The sequence below is a fragment of the Centroberyx affinis genome, unplaced genomic scaffold (assembly GCF_046629955.1).
Source record: "Centroberyx affinis isolate AG114_WGS23_722 - 3 ecotype Tasmania unplaced genomic scaffold, CSIRO-AGI_Caff_v1 ptg004204l_1, whole genome shotgun sequence".
In the NCBI taxonomy this organism is placed as follows: Eukaryota; Metazoa; Chordata; class Actinopteri; order Beryciformes; family Berycidae; genus Centroberyx; species Centroberyx affinis.
In genome coordinates this window covers 683,531-699,290 of record NW_027281952.1, presented here as the reverse complement: position 1 = coordinate 699,290, position 15,760 = coordinate 683,531, and the positions used below count along the sequence as shown (strand labels likewise).

Sequence of the window (15,760 nt, the reverse complement as noted above, 5' to 3'; positions counted from 1 at the left end):
ATTACTGCAACGGGAATCGCATTCATACACCTTACACACCATTATTGCAGTGTGGTTATACAGATGATAATGTGTTAAAATTGGCTCTGCTATTAGAGAAACTACTGCATGCCAGTATGCCAGTACAGTCAAAGTACAGGAGATCAAAGCTGACGCTGCATTTAAATCTAGCGTTCGTTCCTGTGGGTGATTACAGCCTGCTTGTGCTTAAACTGAGAATTAAAACTCTACATCAGTTTAATCTACCATAAACTAAGAGTAAAGGGTAGATTTTCCTTGGACACAAGCCACATGAGGTAACCATTAACCGTTAAAAAGATTCACCTTTCGAAACCTTTTCCCAGTGCACACGCTGTACAAATTTACAGTGTAAGACAAAGTTTTGTCCAACTAGGATACAGCGAGAATAAAAGAGTGATTGGGCAACTGCCTTTTTGTATCACTGTTGCAATCAACATGACATGTTGAAAGCAGTTCTGTCACCTGACCACATCAGTATCCATGCTGAACACTGACCATGTCGGCCTCCAGTGGAAAAAGTGGTGATATAGAGCACCATTCATCCTGTCCCATGGAAAAAAAAACATTTACTTTTTTCTTTTACTCCTTACTATCATCTAGCAGCCAGCAGATGGCGCCAGAGCAACATGCCTCCATGCATACTACTGGCAAATTATTTGCTTGCTGACAAAACATTTGTCTTGTTAATTTAGAAGCTACCAGTTCAGTGCATGGTAGCTATCCACTCTGTTGACAGCTCACTGGATTGCATTTATTCATGCACAACCAAGCAACCTTTAAAGAGGTTGATAGCGTATTACACTCTATAGATTGCTTGTGCACAACTTGTCCTTTAGATGTTTTTTAATGAGAGTAAATGCTTGCTTGCTCATGATGCAAGTTAGTGCTTAGATGCACTTTAATGCTTTGTACAAACAATTGAATATGTTACAAGTAACCGTGGAATGAGAAATCAATCTTATGTCTGACAGTTATGTTTGCAGCGTCAGTTGCATGTGTTTTGCCAGCTGCAATGGAGGGAGTACTGAGGCAAGAAGTGAGGGAGGGAGGGGGAGTCAGACAGGCTCACCCACACGACTCCATAGAACAGTCAGTACTGGACTGAACAGCTGAGAACAGAGCAGGTCTCCTTCCTGCTGCTGCATGCCTCTGCAAAGGCTCACATGGAGCCACATGTGACAGCCAGCACTGACAGCACAATTCACTGTGCTGGAAATCGCCGAGCACAGGCGCTCCCACTGCAGGGCTGCCAAGAGAGCCAGACCCGATCAATGGAAAGACGAGAGCAAGAGGAGGAACACGTACTGTACACGTACTGTACATGCACAGCTCTGCTAAGCTATAGTGCCGAATGCATAATGAAGCAGACCACACAAGCATAGAAAAATAAAGGGAATACAACTATTTCTCCGCTCAATGATTTGAGTGACTTCACAGAAAACTCCTCCTGGCTCCACACTGAGTCACGCAGGGCCAGTGGTTTGCAGAAAAGGTCACAACAACTCTCTAGCTGCTGTTGACAAGAGGCTCATTGTTAAAGGGAGAATGTCAAACCCAATCACACAGCTGCTTGCTGTTATCACTTGTGCTGCTCACATGCAGCAGCAGATAAGATCGCTTCTGTTGGGGATCGCAGTTGTGTAACCTAGTTTGCACCGGGGGCTGCAGCTTGACTTGCTTCTGCAAAAAAAACAAAAAAAAACACTAAAACTGATCATTCATGGACAATGTTTTGAGAGGATAGAATTGGCAATATTGCCCTTAGCTGGAATAGGCATCGGCAATTCTGATCAACATCAATGCATAGTATATACATAGGGAAAAGTATAATAAAATTGTTGTCATAATTGCTGACAAAATGACCCATCTACATTGCCTCAACATATTGCATTAGTGTTGAGGCTTTGTTCCCCACTGCTCCCTGCAGTGACAATAAAGAGGCTCTTAAGTGAAGGCATTTGAATTATACATCGCCAGTCATCTCAGTACAGGCAGTGTTTGCAGGTTACACCTCATTACAACATGGATCTCTTTCATATGCAAATATGTTCAAACTAGTTATTGCACAGACAGGACTCCTGTGCTCAGTGGTCTGGCAACTACAAGTTGTGTTTTTGTCGAACCAGATGTCACTCTGAGAGTGAAACTGTATATGGGTAGTGCGGTAGTGTAGGCCCGCTGGCTCGGCCACAGAGATATGATATCACCGCTGGAGTGGGCCGGGGATTAGGCAGCAGTGCACTTGGCACAGGGCCAGGTCCTGCTATCGGGGTGTCACAGGAAGTGTTTTGGTTTCACCCCCTGAAATGATACCACCGCACAGACAAAGGGACGGCAGTTGACACATCACTTAAGGTGTCACTGTTGTGAAATTTGACCCCGAGTCTTTGTCCAATGCTCTTTCCAAAGTGGAGCTATGAAAGTGACCTCGGTGTCTATCTGATGGAAATTTGGCACACAGGAAAAGAGATTAACATTAAACCCTGAACACTTGGAAGTCTTCGAGGGCCAGTATTCAAAGTTTAAAACTATGAAACTTTCACACAAGTAAATTTTGGACATATTCACAAATTCACATTCAAGAGTGTATCTTGTGGATGGCTCTTTTCAGAAATGACTTATCCCATCATTACTCAAAACACTGCTTTGTTTTACACCAGTGTTGACAAAACAATACAAATGCTGAACAAACCTTGTATATCCTTAAAATATATTTAAAATTTATTCTGTTGCATGCCATCAGCCTTTGTGTCAAAAGCACAGACAAACAATTTTAGAACAAAACGTATATCACCAAGTAAATAAAGCTGGCAGCAGGTGACGGTGTTTTAACAGGGGGCAGCATGTAAGTATAGATCGAACCTTTAATGGTAAGACTTCTTACTAAGACGGTGATGATGGTGACTGGTCCAGCTGGTCAGTGGCAGCTGAGTGATGACCAACACAGAGTGGACAAAATAACAGAAACACCACATGAAACAGGACTTTGAATACATTAAATCACCATTACAAACACAGCTACACAGGGAAGTCATATTAAGCTGAATGTATAGAAGAAATCTGACAATCACCACTTTTATAGGTGTTTTCAAAGCAACATTAGGAAACTAATAGAGTCAACAGGATGGTTGTTAAGCACCACAAAACTCACAAATGAACACAGAATTGAATCAGCATCACTGAGGCAAACACATAAAGACACATAACCTGGTGTAAGGAGCACAAAACCTGGAGCTCTGTGCGATGGAAAACAGAAACTTGGTTTGATGACTCATCTTTCACTTTTATCTCATCGTTTGGAGAAAGCTAAAGGGAGCCTTCAACCCACAATGTCTATCCCCAACATGGTGGTGGATCTGAAATGCTATGGGCATTACGGATCTTGTGGGAGTCTTAAGGTCCAATTATTGCTCTGCGTGGTCGTATTGAATATTAGAACCAGGCACCCAATGGTACCACTGTTCCCTTTTCATGTTCACCATATTCCAGGATGATGATGCCCCCATACACTCTGCTAAACAAATTCAAGTGGGGTTTAATGAGCACATGTGGCCTCCCCAGCCACCACATATAAACATTATTGAACCTGGAGGCTTTCCTTCTTGAAGAAGTGTTCAATATCCCACTGCACACAGTTCAGGGCTTGTATGACAGCAATCAAAGGAGGAGTGAAGCTGCTCTGAAGGCAAAGAGTGGCTCTATTTCTTATCAGGTACTTCATATTCATATATATTGTTAGGTGTTTTCATTATTTTGTCTGCTCCTGTATTTCTGCTTTGGACATGAATACTGAAAAACAAACTGGCTTCACATTAATATTGTTTTAATTAACCTTTTTCAAATGTGAAAAAATAAAAAAATAAAAAGGATAATGTAAAAAGCGAACATCATTGGTGCCAAAAATGAAGACAGTCATGATTGTAATAATGATGACAATGATTATGATCATGCTGATGATGATCATGAAGTTAAATATAGGGATTTGCTGTCTTCCTATCTTCTCAAACGGTAACCGCCGGGCTATATTTGCCCTGGTGACCATGGCGACCACTGTCAAAATATGACATCAGAGGGTATGTTAAAACAGAGCCAACTCATGTCTACATGTGACATTTCCACAAGTGGAGCCGGAGTAGAGTAGGGTCATGAATGACAGAGAGAGAGCGAGAGAGAGAGAGAGAGAGAGAGAGAGAGAGAGAGAGAGAGAGAGGGAGAGAAGGAGAGAACATCTGAGTCTATTCTCCGTTTCTTGAGGGAATGAATCATGCTCAGTTATTTTTATTATTTCACTGAGTCACCCTGCTGCAAACCCATGGCTGGATTACCTGGAAGGAGGAGTATCACAGAGAAACAAGTACAGTAAACTATATATATCTATACAATTTATATATATATATACAGTTACACAGTGGCAAGGACTTTGCAGGGAAGAGTGCTTCTAATGAAAACAGCTCATCAAGGAGCTACATATTGGATTATGTTTCCCCAGTTTCCCTGGTAATTTTTTATTTGATAGACTTTATGAATCCCTCCCGAGGGGAAGATAGTCTTTTTGTCCTCTGGTTGGAGTAAGTCAGCCAGCTAGTGCAGCACCTGTGGAGCAGGTAGAGGTTAAGTATCTTGCTCAAGGATACTTTGGAAACAAATGGCTGCATGAGGGATGACCACACAAGCCCAAAGCATCTTCAGTCCCTTCCCAGTGGCAGAGGAGGGATGTTTCAGCAGAACGTCTCACAGCATGTGAGAGCCTCCTGCAGCATCTCGCTTCAGTCGGTGCCTTACATTACTACCTGAATGGGAGGCGACAATGCGTGACACTACCTGATACCTCCTGTTATCCCCGGGAAAACGGAAAGCGCTCTAATAAAAGGGTAAAACCCCGAGACAGAATCCAAAGGAACTGGGGCACAGTTTCACATGCCTCCAGCTTTGTCAAACTTTGTCAGTATATTGCTGTATGTAGGCCATCGCTGGCACAGCTTGACTAAGAAAGTGGGCCAAAAGAGCCGGTGGCAGCAACCTGAGAGGCTGCCAGAATGTAGGTTAGCTCTAAGTTATGTAACATGGACGCTGCACTAAAAGCACATTAATGGTTCGCTCTCACTGTCACTCACAGTGAGAATGGGTGTGAGGTAGGCACATCAATATCAATGGATGACAATGTTGAGGAAAGCAGCTGTGAGCCAATGATTCATAATGGGGTCCTGTGTTTTTGCATAGCATATGTCGGTTCATCATTACTGTTTACATTTGAATGGCATTAAATATGAAAATATGAGAAGAATTCAGGTTAGGAATCTGGGTCACTTCTTCTCTGATTCCTTTCATGGCTGCATTGATAAAGGGACCAAACACAGTAAAGAGTGATAAAATGTACCAGACTGCTAACTAGAGCGGCCTGGAAAACACACACACCGTCTGGATCCACCTCCTGACACATTAAAAGATGCTGTGTGCTGCATCATCATACTCTGCATGGAAAGAGGCAGCAAAGTGAGCAGGAAACTCCCTCCGTATCGCACAGATTTATTTTCGACGAGGCAGTTTCATTGCGCTATAAATAGCCGTGCGGCCTCACACAGCCCGTTTGATCATGTGTTATGAGTAAGTCACACTCATCATTTCAGAAAGGAGATAAAGGATGTCAGTCAAGTTCGATCAGCACAATTATTGATCAAAAACTATAACTCAAAATCTGAGCAGAGTAAGACAGAGAAAACCTCATTTCTTGGTTATTTCCATGTTATCTCACTGTATTGATTGGGCCGTCCTGCTGCACAGACACCCTAGTGTTTACTCTATATGTGGGTCAGTGGAATAGACACACACACACACACACACACACATACAAGCATGCATGCAAGTGATCCCATCCAATGTGGGTCACCCTGTCATAACACACTTCCACTGTGCACTGAGGTCAGGATGAGCCTCTTTCCCCTGACAGGGTGATTTGGACCCACAGGTACAAAGGTATTTGCAGTGTTTTTCTTCTTCCACTGTGCATATCGATGCACTGTTTCACTGTGTATAGTGTGTAACATCTGGTCAAAGCTATAGTTTTTTCTGTCTGTCTTTCTGTTAATCTGTCTTTCTGTCCGTCTCTCTGTCTGAGTGCTACAACCGCTTCATTTCCTTCATCTCCCCGTCTCATCCCAGTCGGGGGACACACAGCAGCCTATGATTATCTTTAAAAGCAGCGCCAGAGACACTGGAATGTTAATCCGGTCACTTTACTTTTTCCACTTGGTAGTTTCTCTCTTAAAAAAAGAAAAAAACGCTGACGCACCACTGGTCATTTTTTCTCCACTGGCAGCTATCAGCTTTACTCGACACTTTAGCTCTTCATATTGAGAGTTCAAAGTGTGTGTGAGTGTGTGCATAGCCAAAGTTTCATTTCTAGCTGCACAGATCTATTAATAAGAAATAAGAGATAACAGTGAAGAGGATTTCTCCTTGAGTAGTGGAGGCAAATGCTTTACACCCAAATCCATAATCCTACCCATCTGCATCTGCTTATACAGCTGAGAGAGCTTCCTCTAAACCCTACAGGACCTCTTACAACGCTGTAATCAGGCATGTAAAGCAAAGGAGGAGAAACCCACCAAAACCCAGTTTACCCACCTTTTTATTTGTGGAACAGAGTTTAACCCCCTTTATAAGATTATATAAATATTCATGACCCAAAATCATAGTAGCCTATATATCACAGTGAGAAGTATCAAACTGATGTATGATATATTAAGATAGGGTCTTTTAAGGGGAACCAAATATAAATTAATACTTTTCCGGAAATATAATTGGCTGTTAATGCAGATTAACAGCCAAGTGAGCACAAAGGAAGAGTCACCAAGTTTGTACATATTAACAAAATACAAAATATAAAGTATTAAAGTCAATATGAGTGTAAATTTCAGATTTATTCTAAAAAAAAAAAATAAAAAAAAAAGGGGGGGAGGGGGGGGGGTAATTTATCAAAGTGCTTGAGGAGTTTGCCTTGTGATGATCACAGTTTACCCACCTGTTTGTTTCCCGCCCCATCGCTGGTTGTAACAGTGTAGTTTAACACCAGACAGGAAGCTGTGGGCAGCGCTGACTCTTCCCTCTGTTTGTGTGACTGTCTGCGTCAGTGCTCACAGTGGAGCTGCAGAGAGTAGAGAGGCGGAGCGAGAGGACTCACTGCGACCTACTTCCGCATTCGTATATTAAATCCCGTTAGACAGACTACACCACTTCTTTTTAGTGTGTCAGTGGCAGTATCTCGCTTTATTCGGTTCAATATCGTTTGTCCTGCGCGAGGCCCGTTTGATTTAGCCAAAACAACTTAATGTTTAAAGTCTAAGTAAGCTACTGATAGTGTTATAAGACCTAGATATATTTTCAAATAAGTAAAAACATTGTTTAGCAGGCGCTCCTGTTTCGCCAGTTCATAGAATGGGGACGTCTCGTGCTAGTAATGAATATTTGTGAACTTTATTAGCCTTCATAAATGAGTTGCTGTGTGCAATGACTAGCTTGTTAGCTGACTATTCAGTACGCATGTGCGAGCGGTCAAGCGGGCAGGAGTTTCCATAGCCTGGACGAGGATGGGAAGTATCTTGCTAGTCAAACGCTGGGTCTCTGGCCGCTCTCTGACGACTCCTCTTCTCATATTCACACCAGTACTACTGTGAAGCCTCACATTAACACAGAGGGACACACAATGTTGAGCTGGCCGTGCCGCAGACAAGACTTTGGCTTTCCATAAACACCGATAAGACTTCGTTCGTCTGCCTGTTTTATTATGCTGCCCATTCCTTCGTGGTGAGTAACTCCTAACGAAAAACCACTACTCCTATCCAATTAGCCTGTCTGCGGTACTTAATAATGAGTTTATAGTGACCTTATCGTACTTAATGTTTTTTTTTTTTTTTATCTCCCTTGGTGTCACTGTAACATTCCTATAGCATGCTATTATAAAATTGCTGGGACATTTGTATCCTTCTAAGATGTTTTATTGGACTGCTATCGTTCTTTGCCGTAAAGGACAATGTTACAAATCTCCGAAAAAAACATTTGACAAGGAGACAGCCCCGACTTTGGCATGACTGATGTTTTGTAAAACTTAATGATGATGACATGCGCTGTGGCCACACTGTGCCTCTGCTCTGCTCAACTTGGACAAGAGAGGAATAGTTGGCTGTAGTTGGGATGAAACTGTGCCTACCAGTGTTTTGCTTTGCTTGCTGCAAGAAAGCGAGGGGGGGGGGGGGGGGAACAATGTTGTCATTGTAGCTGACATGCTCGCCGTGTGTCTCCAAGAAGGGTGAAGAGGTCAGCTGCCTAATGACTAGTGTGCCAAATAGGAAACGACTCCTGCTCTGCCCTGACGAAAAACCACTATGACATTCCTATAACATTCCTATAGGGGCTTATAGTGTGTCTGTGCCACTCAATGGCGAGTTAAAGCGACCTTATGGTGCTTTATGGGTTTGATTGTTTTTTTTTTAAATCTCATGTTGTATCCCTATAATATTCTTTACACTATATAAACTATATTACTACAGGCTAGTGGTGCTTTTCTGTTATGGTCAGAGTTTTATTGTAGTCTAATAGCAATGTATTTTCTTTTCTTTTTTGTTTTCTACATTTTCTAAAGAAATGACCACTCACAAACCCAAATGAATACCATTATGATTAGATTAGATAGACTTTCTACCCCCCCCCCCCCCCAAAAAAAAAAAAAACAAAAAAAAACTCCACTCCACTACCCCGTGCGTGCTTGTGCGCCTGCGATCCACGTGAGCGCGCGCGCCTAGTACCTGCTGCTGCTTTGAAACTTTGAATTATTGATGTGGTCTCAGTGGATTACCCACATCTTCTAACTCTGTCATGTATTAAATGTGACGAATGTGATCTGAATGGGGGAAAGACACAGACGGAGTAATGCTGTATTATTGCAGCATCACTTACCATTACAGTAGGTTTACTTTTAGGAATATTGCAAATAAATAGCTGTCAGTCATGCGTACATTTTCAAGTGAGACAAATCCCTTACATCTTACTGCCAGTACAGCACAGAGGCCTACTGCAGAAACAACATAAAGAAGGCTGGCTCTTGTTTCCCCTCTTATTTGCTGATGGATCAAGGAAGCTGCTCGCTGTTTGTGCAGACACACACACACACACACACACACTGTGGCCTCACTGGTTTAAGTATTCGCTTACTACTGACGATCAGAAGCCCCTTGTCTCGTCCATCCTGAATGACTTAGTGTGCCATGCCTCGGTTAGCACGGGGCAGTGGCAGAGTCCACTGGAGGACGGCCTGTTCTTGGCACCACAGCAGCCTATCAGCATTAGGAGCAGACCAGGACCAGGTAGCCAGGAGTTTACACTGCTGTCTGCAGCCACAAGCAGTGTTACTGCTTCCCCCCATGTACTTGTTACTCCTCATATCTTCCTTCTGGGACTAGTTTGTAGACTTTAAACCCACAATGATAGTATTTGTTCCTCACTGATCTCCTTCAGGCAGCTGGCAAATGTTCAGAATTGCACAAGATGTTATGTCTCCTCTAGATTGTCTCTTCAATTGTCTGTTTTACTCAATCGCTTCGCATTCAAAGCCCCGCTAAGGTCTGTGATTTTTAAATGCTGTAAGGTGTTTACGCATGTTTTGATTTATTTTCCATGTGCACATCCAAAAACCAGCAGCTTCGTGGGCCATTCCACCCCCAGTCCCTCGCATGCTCTGTTTGGACTGTCTGTTTCCACGTATTCTTCACAAAAAAACTTGAGGAATCATTGGAATGTTAATTACTCTGTGGGGAAAAGAAAAAGAGCTATTGATGTGTTTTTTTCCTGTCTTACGTTTCCAGCTGGTGTTAAGCAATAGTGGGTTTCAGTACACATTTTGTACACTCATGGAACATCAATTTGAAGGCTAATCACTATCAAGATTTAATTAGCCTAAACAAGCTGATGTCCTGAAACCGGCTCAACCAGCAGAGCTGCAGCTCTCTGCTCCCTATGGGAGAGACCCCTCCCTCCAAGTGTCACTTACAAAAGAAGTATCCAATTACTTGGCTGTGCATATTTGGCCATTCATACAGAAGAGGAAACATAATTGCAGGAGTACTAAAATGTTACTGCAATGCCATAATGACTCATTAATTTGCATAACGTCTTATTTGTATCTCTGGGATGAAAATGCTGAAATAAGTGCTGCCAATGCACTTTGCTTGGTGTGGATATAGCTGCAGAATTGTTCACTTACTATTACTGTGCTTATCATAGCATTGATCTGTGCATTTATTACCACGGTGTAATAAATATTCATATCAATGTCACTTTTCTCGCTTTGTGTTGGTACAGAATGTTCATCGACCACCACAGCCAAGCAATGAGGGGGCTTCTTAAAAGAAAGTTCGCAGAGGTGGATGAAGATCCCTGCTACTCCTCCTCTCCTCCGTCCTCCCTCTCCTCCCCCGCCTCCTCGGAGTGGGAGTCCGATGGGGAGAGCAGCTCCTCCGACACCCAGGATTTCACACCTAGTAGCCCCGCTTCACCTACCAGTTTACCCAGTAAGTTTCCACACCAGCACCCGTTTTTTTTCTCTCCCCTCTTTCAAATAATGCAAACCTCTCCCTTATCTGGCTGATTTCCCGTGAGTGTGTTATAGGAGTGTCTCTTATCGCTCTGCAGCAGCACTATTATGAGTTACTGATATGAGAGCGCTAACCTTAGAGCCGCTCTTGATAATGCACGGAGAACGACTTGCCTTTGGGCCGCCTGTCCGCTCGTGTAGAAGATCATTTGCCTGAGCAATAGGATGTTGTGGAATCAATTTGAATAGCAAGGTCCCTTTAAACAAGTCGTATCAAATGGTCTCATTAAAATATCAGGCAACATCACGCATTGCTTTAGCACTTGCAATGACAAAATTCTATACAGTTGTTGCTGTTGTACAGTACTTCAGCCTTTTGTATTGCAATTACAGGCTTGTTATTTTGAGCCTCTCCACAGCTTCAAAGTCTTCCACTAAGTCTCACGGCTGAGTCACCGTGCAAACAGTGCCCCAATGTGGAGTGTCGTTTTTAGACAGAGGAGCAGCTGAAACAAGCTTAGTCAGCTGGTCTCAGTTGTTTACTGACTTTTGGAACTAGAGTTCATCCATGAGTTCACCTCAGTTGTGTGTGAAGGTCAGATGATTTGTTGAAGCCAAACTGTTAACCTGATGGATATAAAAAAAAACTACACTGGCAGAAAGATTCTAAATGTGTATTGGCAAACTGCTGCTTACACCCCGCTTTACTACTTTTCCCTCTCTTCTTCTTCTTCTCTTGATCTATTCACTGTTACAACGGACCCTCTCCTTGGTATTTCCTTTGCACATTTATGTTCAATCATTGATCCAAGCCACTGCAGTGAAGCACCTGTAGTGTGTCACCTAGTGGCAACTCAGAGATCTACAGTATCTTAGGCCTACGTCAGAGTTCAGAGATGGGCTGCTCAGCAAAACATGTTCAAGGGTTCATTCATTTCATCTTCTCACAGTATGTTCCTTTGTTCCTAATCACTAAAGCAATAGATGGTCTTTAATACTGTACCTGATGGAATTTTAATGGAATTTGCTGTCTGTCTTTCTCTTGTACAACCAGTCCGGTCCATCCTGAAGAGGCCCAAGCTGGCAAGCGGGCAGAGCAACGTGCGCTTTGACCTGGTGACGGTGTTCCTGTTCCCGCGCTGCCAGGGCTTCACCAGCGTGCCCAGCCGTGGAGGCGCCACCCTGGGCATGGTGCGCAGGCACAGCGCCCTCCACAGGTACACCCTGGCAGAGCACGCACTGGAGCAGCGGCACAGGCGCAGGGAGAGGCTCCGGGAACGACTGAGAGAGGAGAGGCTTGAGGCGTGGAGACACAAAGTGAGTGCACTTGACTTCTAGAGTAGTTGGTGTACCTCACCCACACAGTTCCTGCAGTCTTGAGAAAGTCTTCTTAGTTTGTTTTTTGGGCCAAGAACTTACACTCTTATTTTCCCCCTGATTCCAGTTGATTGCAAGTGGTACCATTGACCAGAGAGAAGCAGACCAACTCACCGTGGATCAAGTCCCAGATGGAGACACGGACATCCACATCAGTGATGCTGAGCTGGAGGACGGGGGGTTCCTGCACCCCTACTCCTCCAGACACAGGCAGGCTCTCCTCCAGGCAGCGGGGGTGAAGCGCATCGACAAAGAGGAGAAGAGGCAGCTTCACGCCCTGCGCCTCTCCAGGGAGGACTGTGGCTGCGACTGCCAGGGCTTCTGTGAGCCTGAGACCTGTGCATGCAGCCTGGCAGGCATCAAGTGCCAGGTAGGAGACGTAAACACACTGATATATCCAGTATGTAAACAAATAATAATAAATAACAATATTTAATCAGTTTTCTACTGTAGCATTCAACATGAATGGTATACAGAGCGATTGTTTTGCTTTAATTTGATTGGCTCACAGTCAGAGTGTACAGTGGCCACTGACCAACAGAGACAAAGTTTGAGAACAGGCAAAGACCAAAGACTGTATGTAACCGAGAAATTTAAATGTAATTGTCTCAAAAAGTTGGTGGGTGACCCTTATTGATTTATCCGCCAAAGACGGATGTTTGGGTGTTCATTTCAGACTCCGGTGCCAATACCTTCAACTGTATGAAAAGTAAATTAAACCCACAGCACTGACTTTACTCACAGCTGTGTTCCTGCTGTTTTATTCCCACAGATGGACCGCTCCAACTTCCCATGTGGTTGCACTAAGGATGGCTGTGGGAACACTCAGGGACGCATCGAGTTCAACTCCAGACGCGTGCAGACCCATTACATCCACACCGTCATGAGACTGGAACTGGAGAGGCGACTGCAAGACGAACCACTGAGCCAACTGGACCAGACGGAGGACATTCAAGAGTACGAAGACCGGGACGTGGCACATCAAGCGCCGGACGTCCAGGACAAGAGCTGCCCCTTTGGGTTCACCACGGAGGAAGACGGCCTTCCTCTCACCATGCCCTCCGCCCCTGCCTTCCATTTCATCCCAGAGCGGCCTGTGGTGGAGGAGAACAGCTGCAGCAGCGACATGACCGACTCCTCTTGCTCCTCTGCGCACAGCGAGGACTCCGACGCGGGGGGGCGCCTCATGGGGAGCCAGACTTTACCTGAGGTGGACGACGGAGGGTTGGCCCGCGTCCTCAGCATCTGCGACTCTGAAAACGACAACTACTCTACGGGCGGCCGACCGAGACACACCAGACAACCGACGACCAACTCTGGCACTTACGGCACCGCTGCCGACACTGCGGGACCACGGGGTGCGTCTGACACCGCCGACACATTCACAGACAACATCGGCAGGGCCTCGGCGGCAGATTATCTCGACGAAAACGCGAACCAAGCCACCGACTTCTTCGATGACAGCTCCCTGGAGGGCTTCCCCAACACTCCCTCCCCCACTGTAGACTATTCCTCAGGCAGATACATGGACCTCAGCCTCTCCTCCGACTCCGACCTGGAGTTCTTCGACAGCGACTACGCCTCCGGCCCGCTGCACAACTCTTTCAAAGGGCACAGTCACCCAGACAACTTTCGCCATCTCCAGCTGTTCAGCTCTGCGAGTCTCCCCCAGTACAATGAGTCGAGCACCTACCTCCTGGAGTCTCTGATCGGCTTGTCTGAACCAAACCCAGAGCAGGCTTTTCCAATCACAGACAACCAGCTTTTATAGGCGATTCAGTGAGGTCTTGCGATGAGGAGGAGAAACTTTTAAGAGAGCATTAAATGTAGAGAGCACTGTTTTTGTATATTTGTAAGGATATTTCAATGTACAAAGAATGTTTGATAAAATATTTTTTTTCCCAGCTGGATATTTTATATTGCCTAAAAAATCTGCCTTGCGGGGAAAACACACTTGAGTCATCTAACTTATGTCTTGTTTATCTTTTATCCATCTATATATATGACTGTGTTATTTAATTTCTTCATGTTTAACAGTATCATATTTCTGTATTGGAGTAATAAAATAAAACATTTGTATTTATTTATTTACTGATTTAGAATTTGTTCAATGGGTGGTCATTTCCTGTTGACCACCATTGTTTCTCAGGATTTATTTGAATAAACCAAGACGGGGCAAGCATAAAGGTATAATGACACAATGCAAACATAATGGAGATAATGATAACTCAGCTTGTAGAATTCATTTTCCAATGCTCCCTTTGACTATATTATTTGATGGTGTAATGATGCTGCAGCATGTTTCAGGTATTAACGCACAGGTAACATTCTGTAATACTGCAGTTAAATCTCTGTCACATCACATTGACGATTGCAGTCGATATTCTGATTACACTGTTTGTTATATAACTGAGCAGTTGCCCTGTGTCGGTATATCTTTCAAATACAGGCAGCCTCAACGATCTGTGATCACACAGGCTGAAAAAAATACTAATGTAGGCCGAAATCTAATGCAGACCCCACTAGTAATACCTTAAAGCTTTCCTTTGACGTCTGTTATACTTTCACAACAATGACTATAGGTTCAGTTTAATTTTCAGTATGTAACTAGCCTATATGTCACATGTCTCAGACATCATTTCAGGCTGATGGACTGTCAAACTGGCATTTATTTTTATTTTTTAAACTTCTATAAAACATGAATAGTTTAAAGTCTACATTACTGTCTGTGTAGACACATTCTTGTTAACACAATAACTCAAGAATAATACATGATCACAGGTTCCCCCTAGTAGATGTTCTGATTAGATTTTGTAGCACTTTCCTGCCTAAATTTGCATATTAATGAGGAACAACTATTCTTGAAACTACAATAACTCCTTAATCCTTTTGTTAATGTGTTACGTGAAGATAAGTATGTTAACATAGCAATATTTGCTAATGAATGCATTAATTGCCTTAATTAATGACCTCATTAACACAACTGGTTATGTTTAATATATCATGGTTATTATGGCGGGGCATTAGGCAGCTAAAGTGCCTCTTGTTCATTAATTTAAAGGTTTTTTGGGATTTTTTTTTTTTCAATACTACGAATAAACCTAATTTCATGTGCAAATAAAATAAGTTAATTCTAGAAAAAATGCCCCGTGATCTATCAATTTGACCGGTGGAATCCATCTGCTGTCCGTTGTCATAACCTAAAACGTAGTGAGTGGCCTATTACATTTCTTTTGTCTGATGCTGCCTTAAAGGACTGTCAGAAAAATCGTTGTGGCGTACACATGAATAAAGTGGTGAATACGACTGAGAAACATTATAGTGATGACATGTAGGCTAATGATAGGATTGGATATTAGTATGGGAAAATGGGAATTTTCTTTGATACCCGAGTTGCCAAGATGTTACATTTAGAGGGCGGAGGACATGTGTTAACTGATGATAAAAGTGATGTATTTTACTGAATTATTCTATGTTATTGCTCGGCACTCTCTGTAAATACGTTGTACTGTTAAATGTTTCTACTTTCACAGAGTTTCAGTTTTTAATAAATTAATTTAAACATCAATTACATGGCTGATGATGTGCATTCCTCCTCTTCATTCTACCGCTGCTACATTTGCTCCAGGGTCGCGGGACTTCGGAGTTTACGAGGAGCACATGAAGGCAGCTAAAAGTACAGCGTGTGTGTGTGTGTGTGTGTGTGTGTGTGTGTGTGTGTCGAGGGGGTGGGGTGCGTTAACTGCCACCACCACGCTCGTTGGCAGCGGCGTTCGA

At 43.5% G+C, this 15,760-nt stretch overlaps 1 protein-coding gene across 1 annotated transcript; it reads left to right on the top strand.

Annotated features, from left to right (window-relative positions):
• Positions 1-7,696: 7,696 nt before the first annotated feature.
• Positions 7,697-15,512, top strand: LOC139664242 (cysteine/serine-rich nuclear protein 1-like). Its single transcript, XM_071543014.1, has 5 exons — positions 7,697-7,824; positions 10,375-10,583; positions 11,661-11,923; positions 12,051-12,353; positions 12,756-15,512. Exons 2-5 carry the CDS (start codon positions 10,376-10,378, stop codon positions 13,752-13,754), a joined length of 1,773 nt encoding a protein of 590 aa, XP_071399115.1. The 5' UTR covers positions 7,697-7,824; position 10,375; the 3' UTR covers positions 13,755-15,512.
• The last annotated feature ends 248 nt before the right edge of the window (positions 15,513-15,760 follow it).

Coding starts and splice junctions, on each gene's coding strand:
- LOC139664242 (XM_071543014.1), top strand. CDS start 10,376: ATGTTCATCGACCACCACAGCCAAGCAATGAGGGGGCTTCTTAAAAGA. Junction 10,584..11,660: donor TTCACCTACCAGTTTACCCA/GTAAGTTTCCAC, acceptor TTGTACAACCAG/TCCGGTCCATCCTGAAGAGG. Junction 11,924..12,050: donor TTGAGGCGTGGAGACACAAA/GTGAGTGCACTT, acceptor CCCTGATTCCAG/TTGATTGCAAGTGGTACCAT.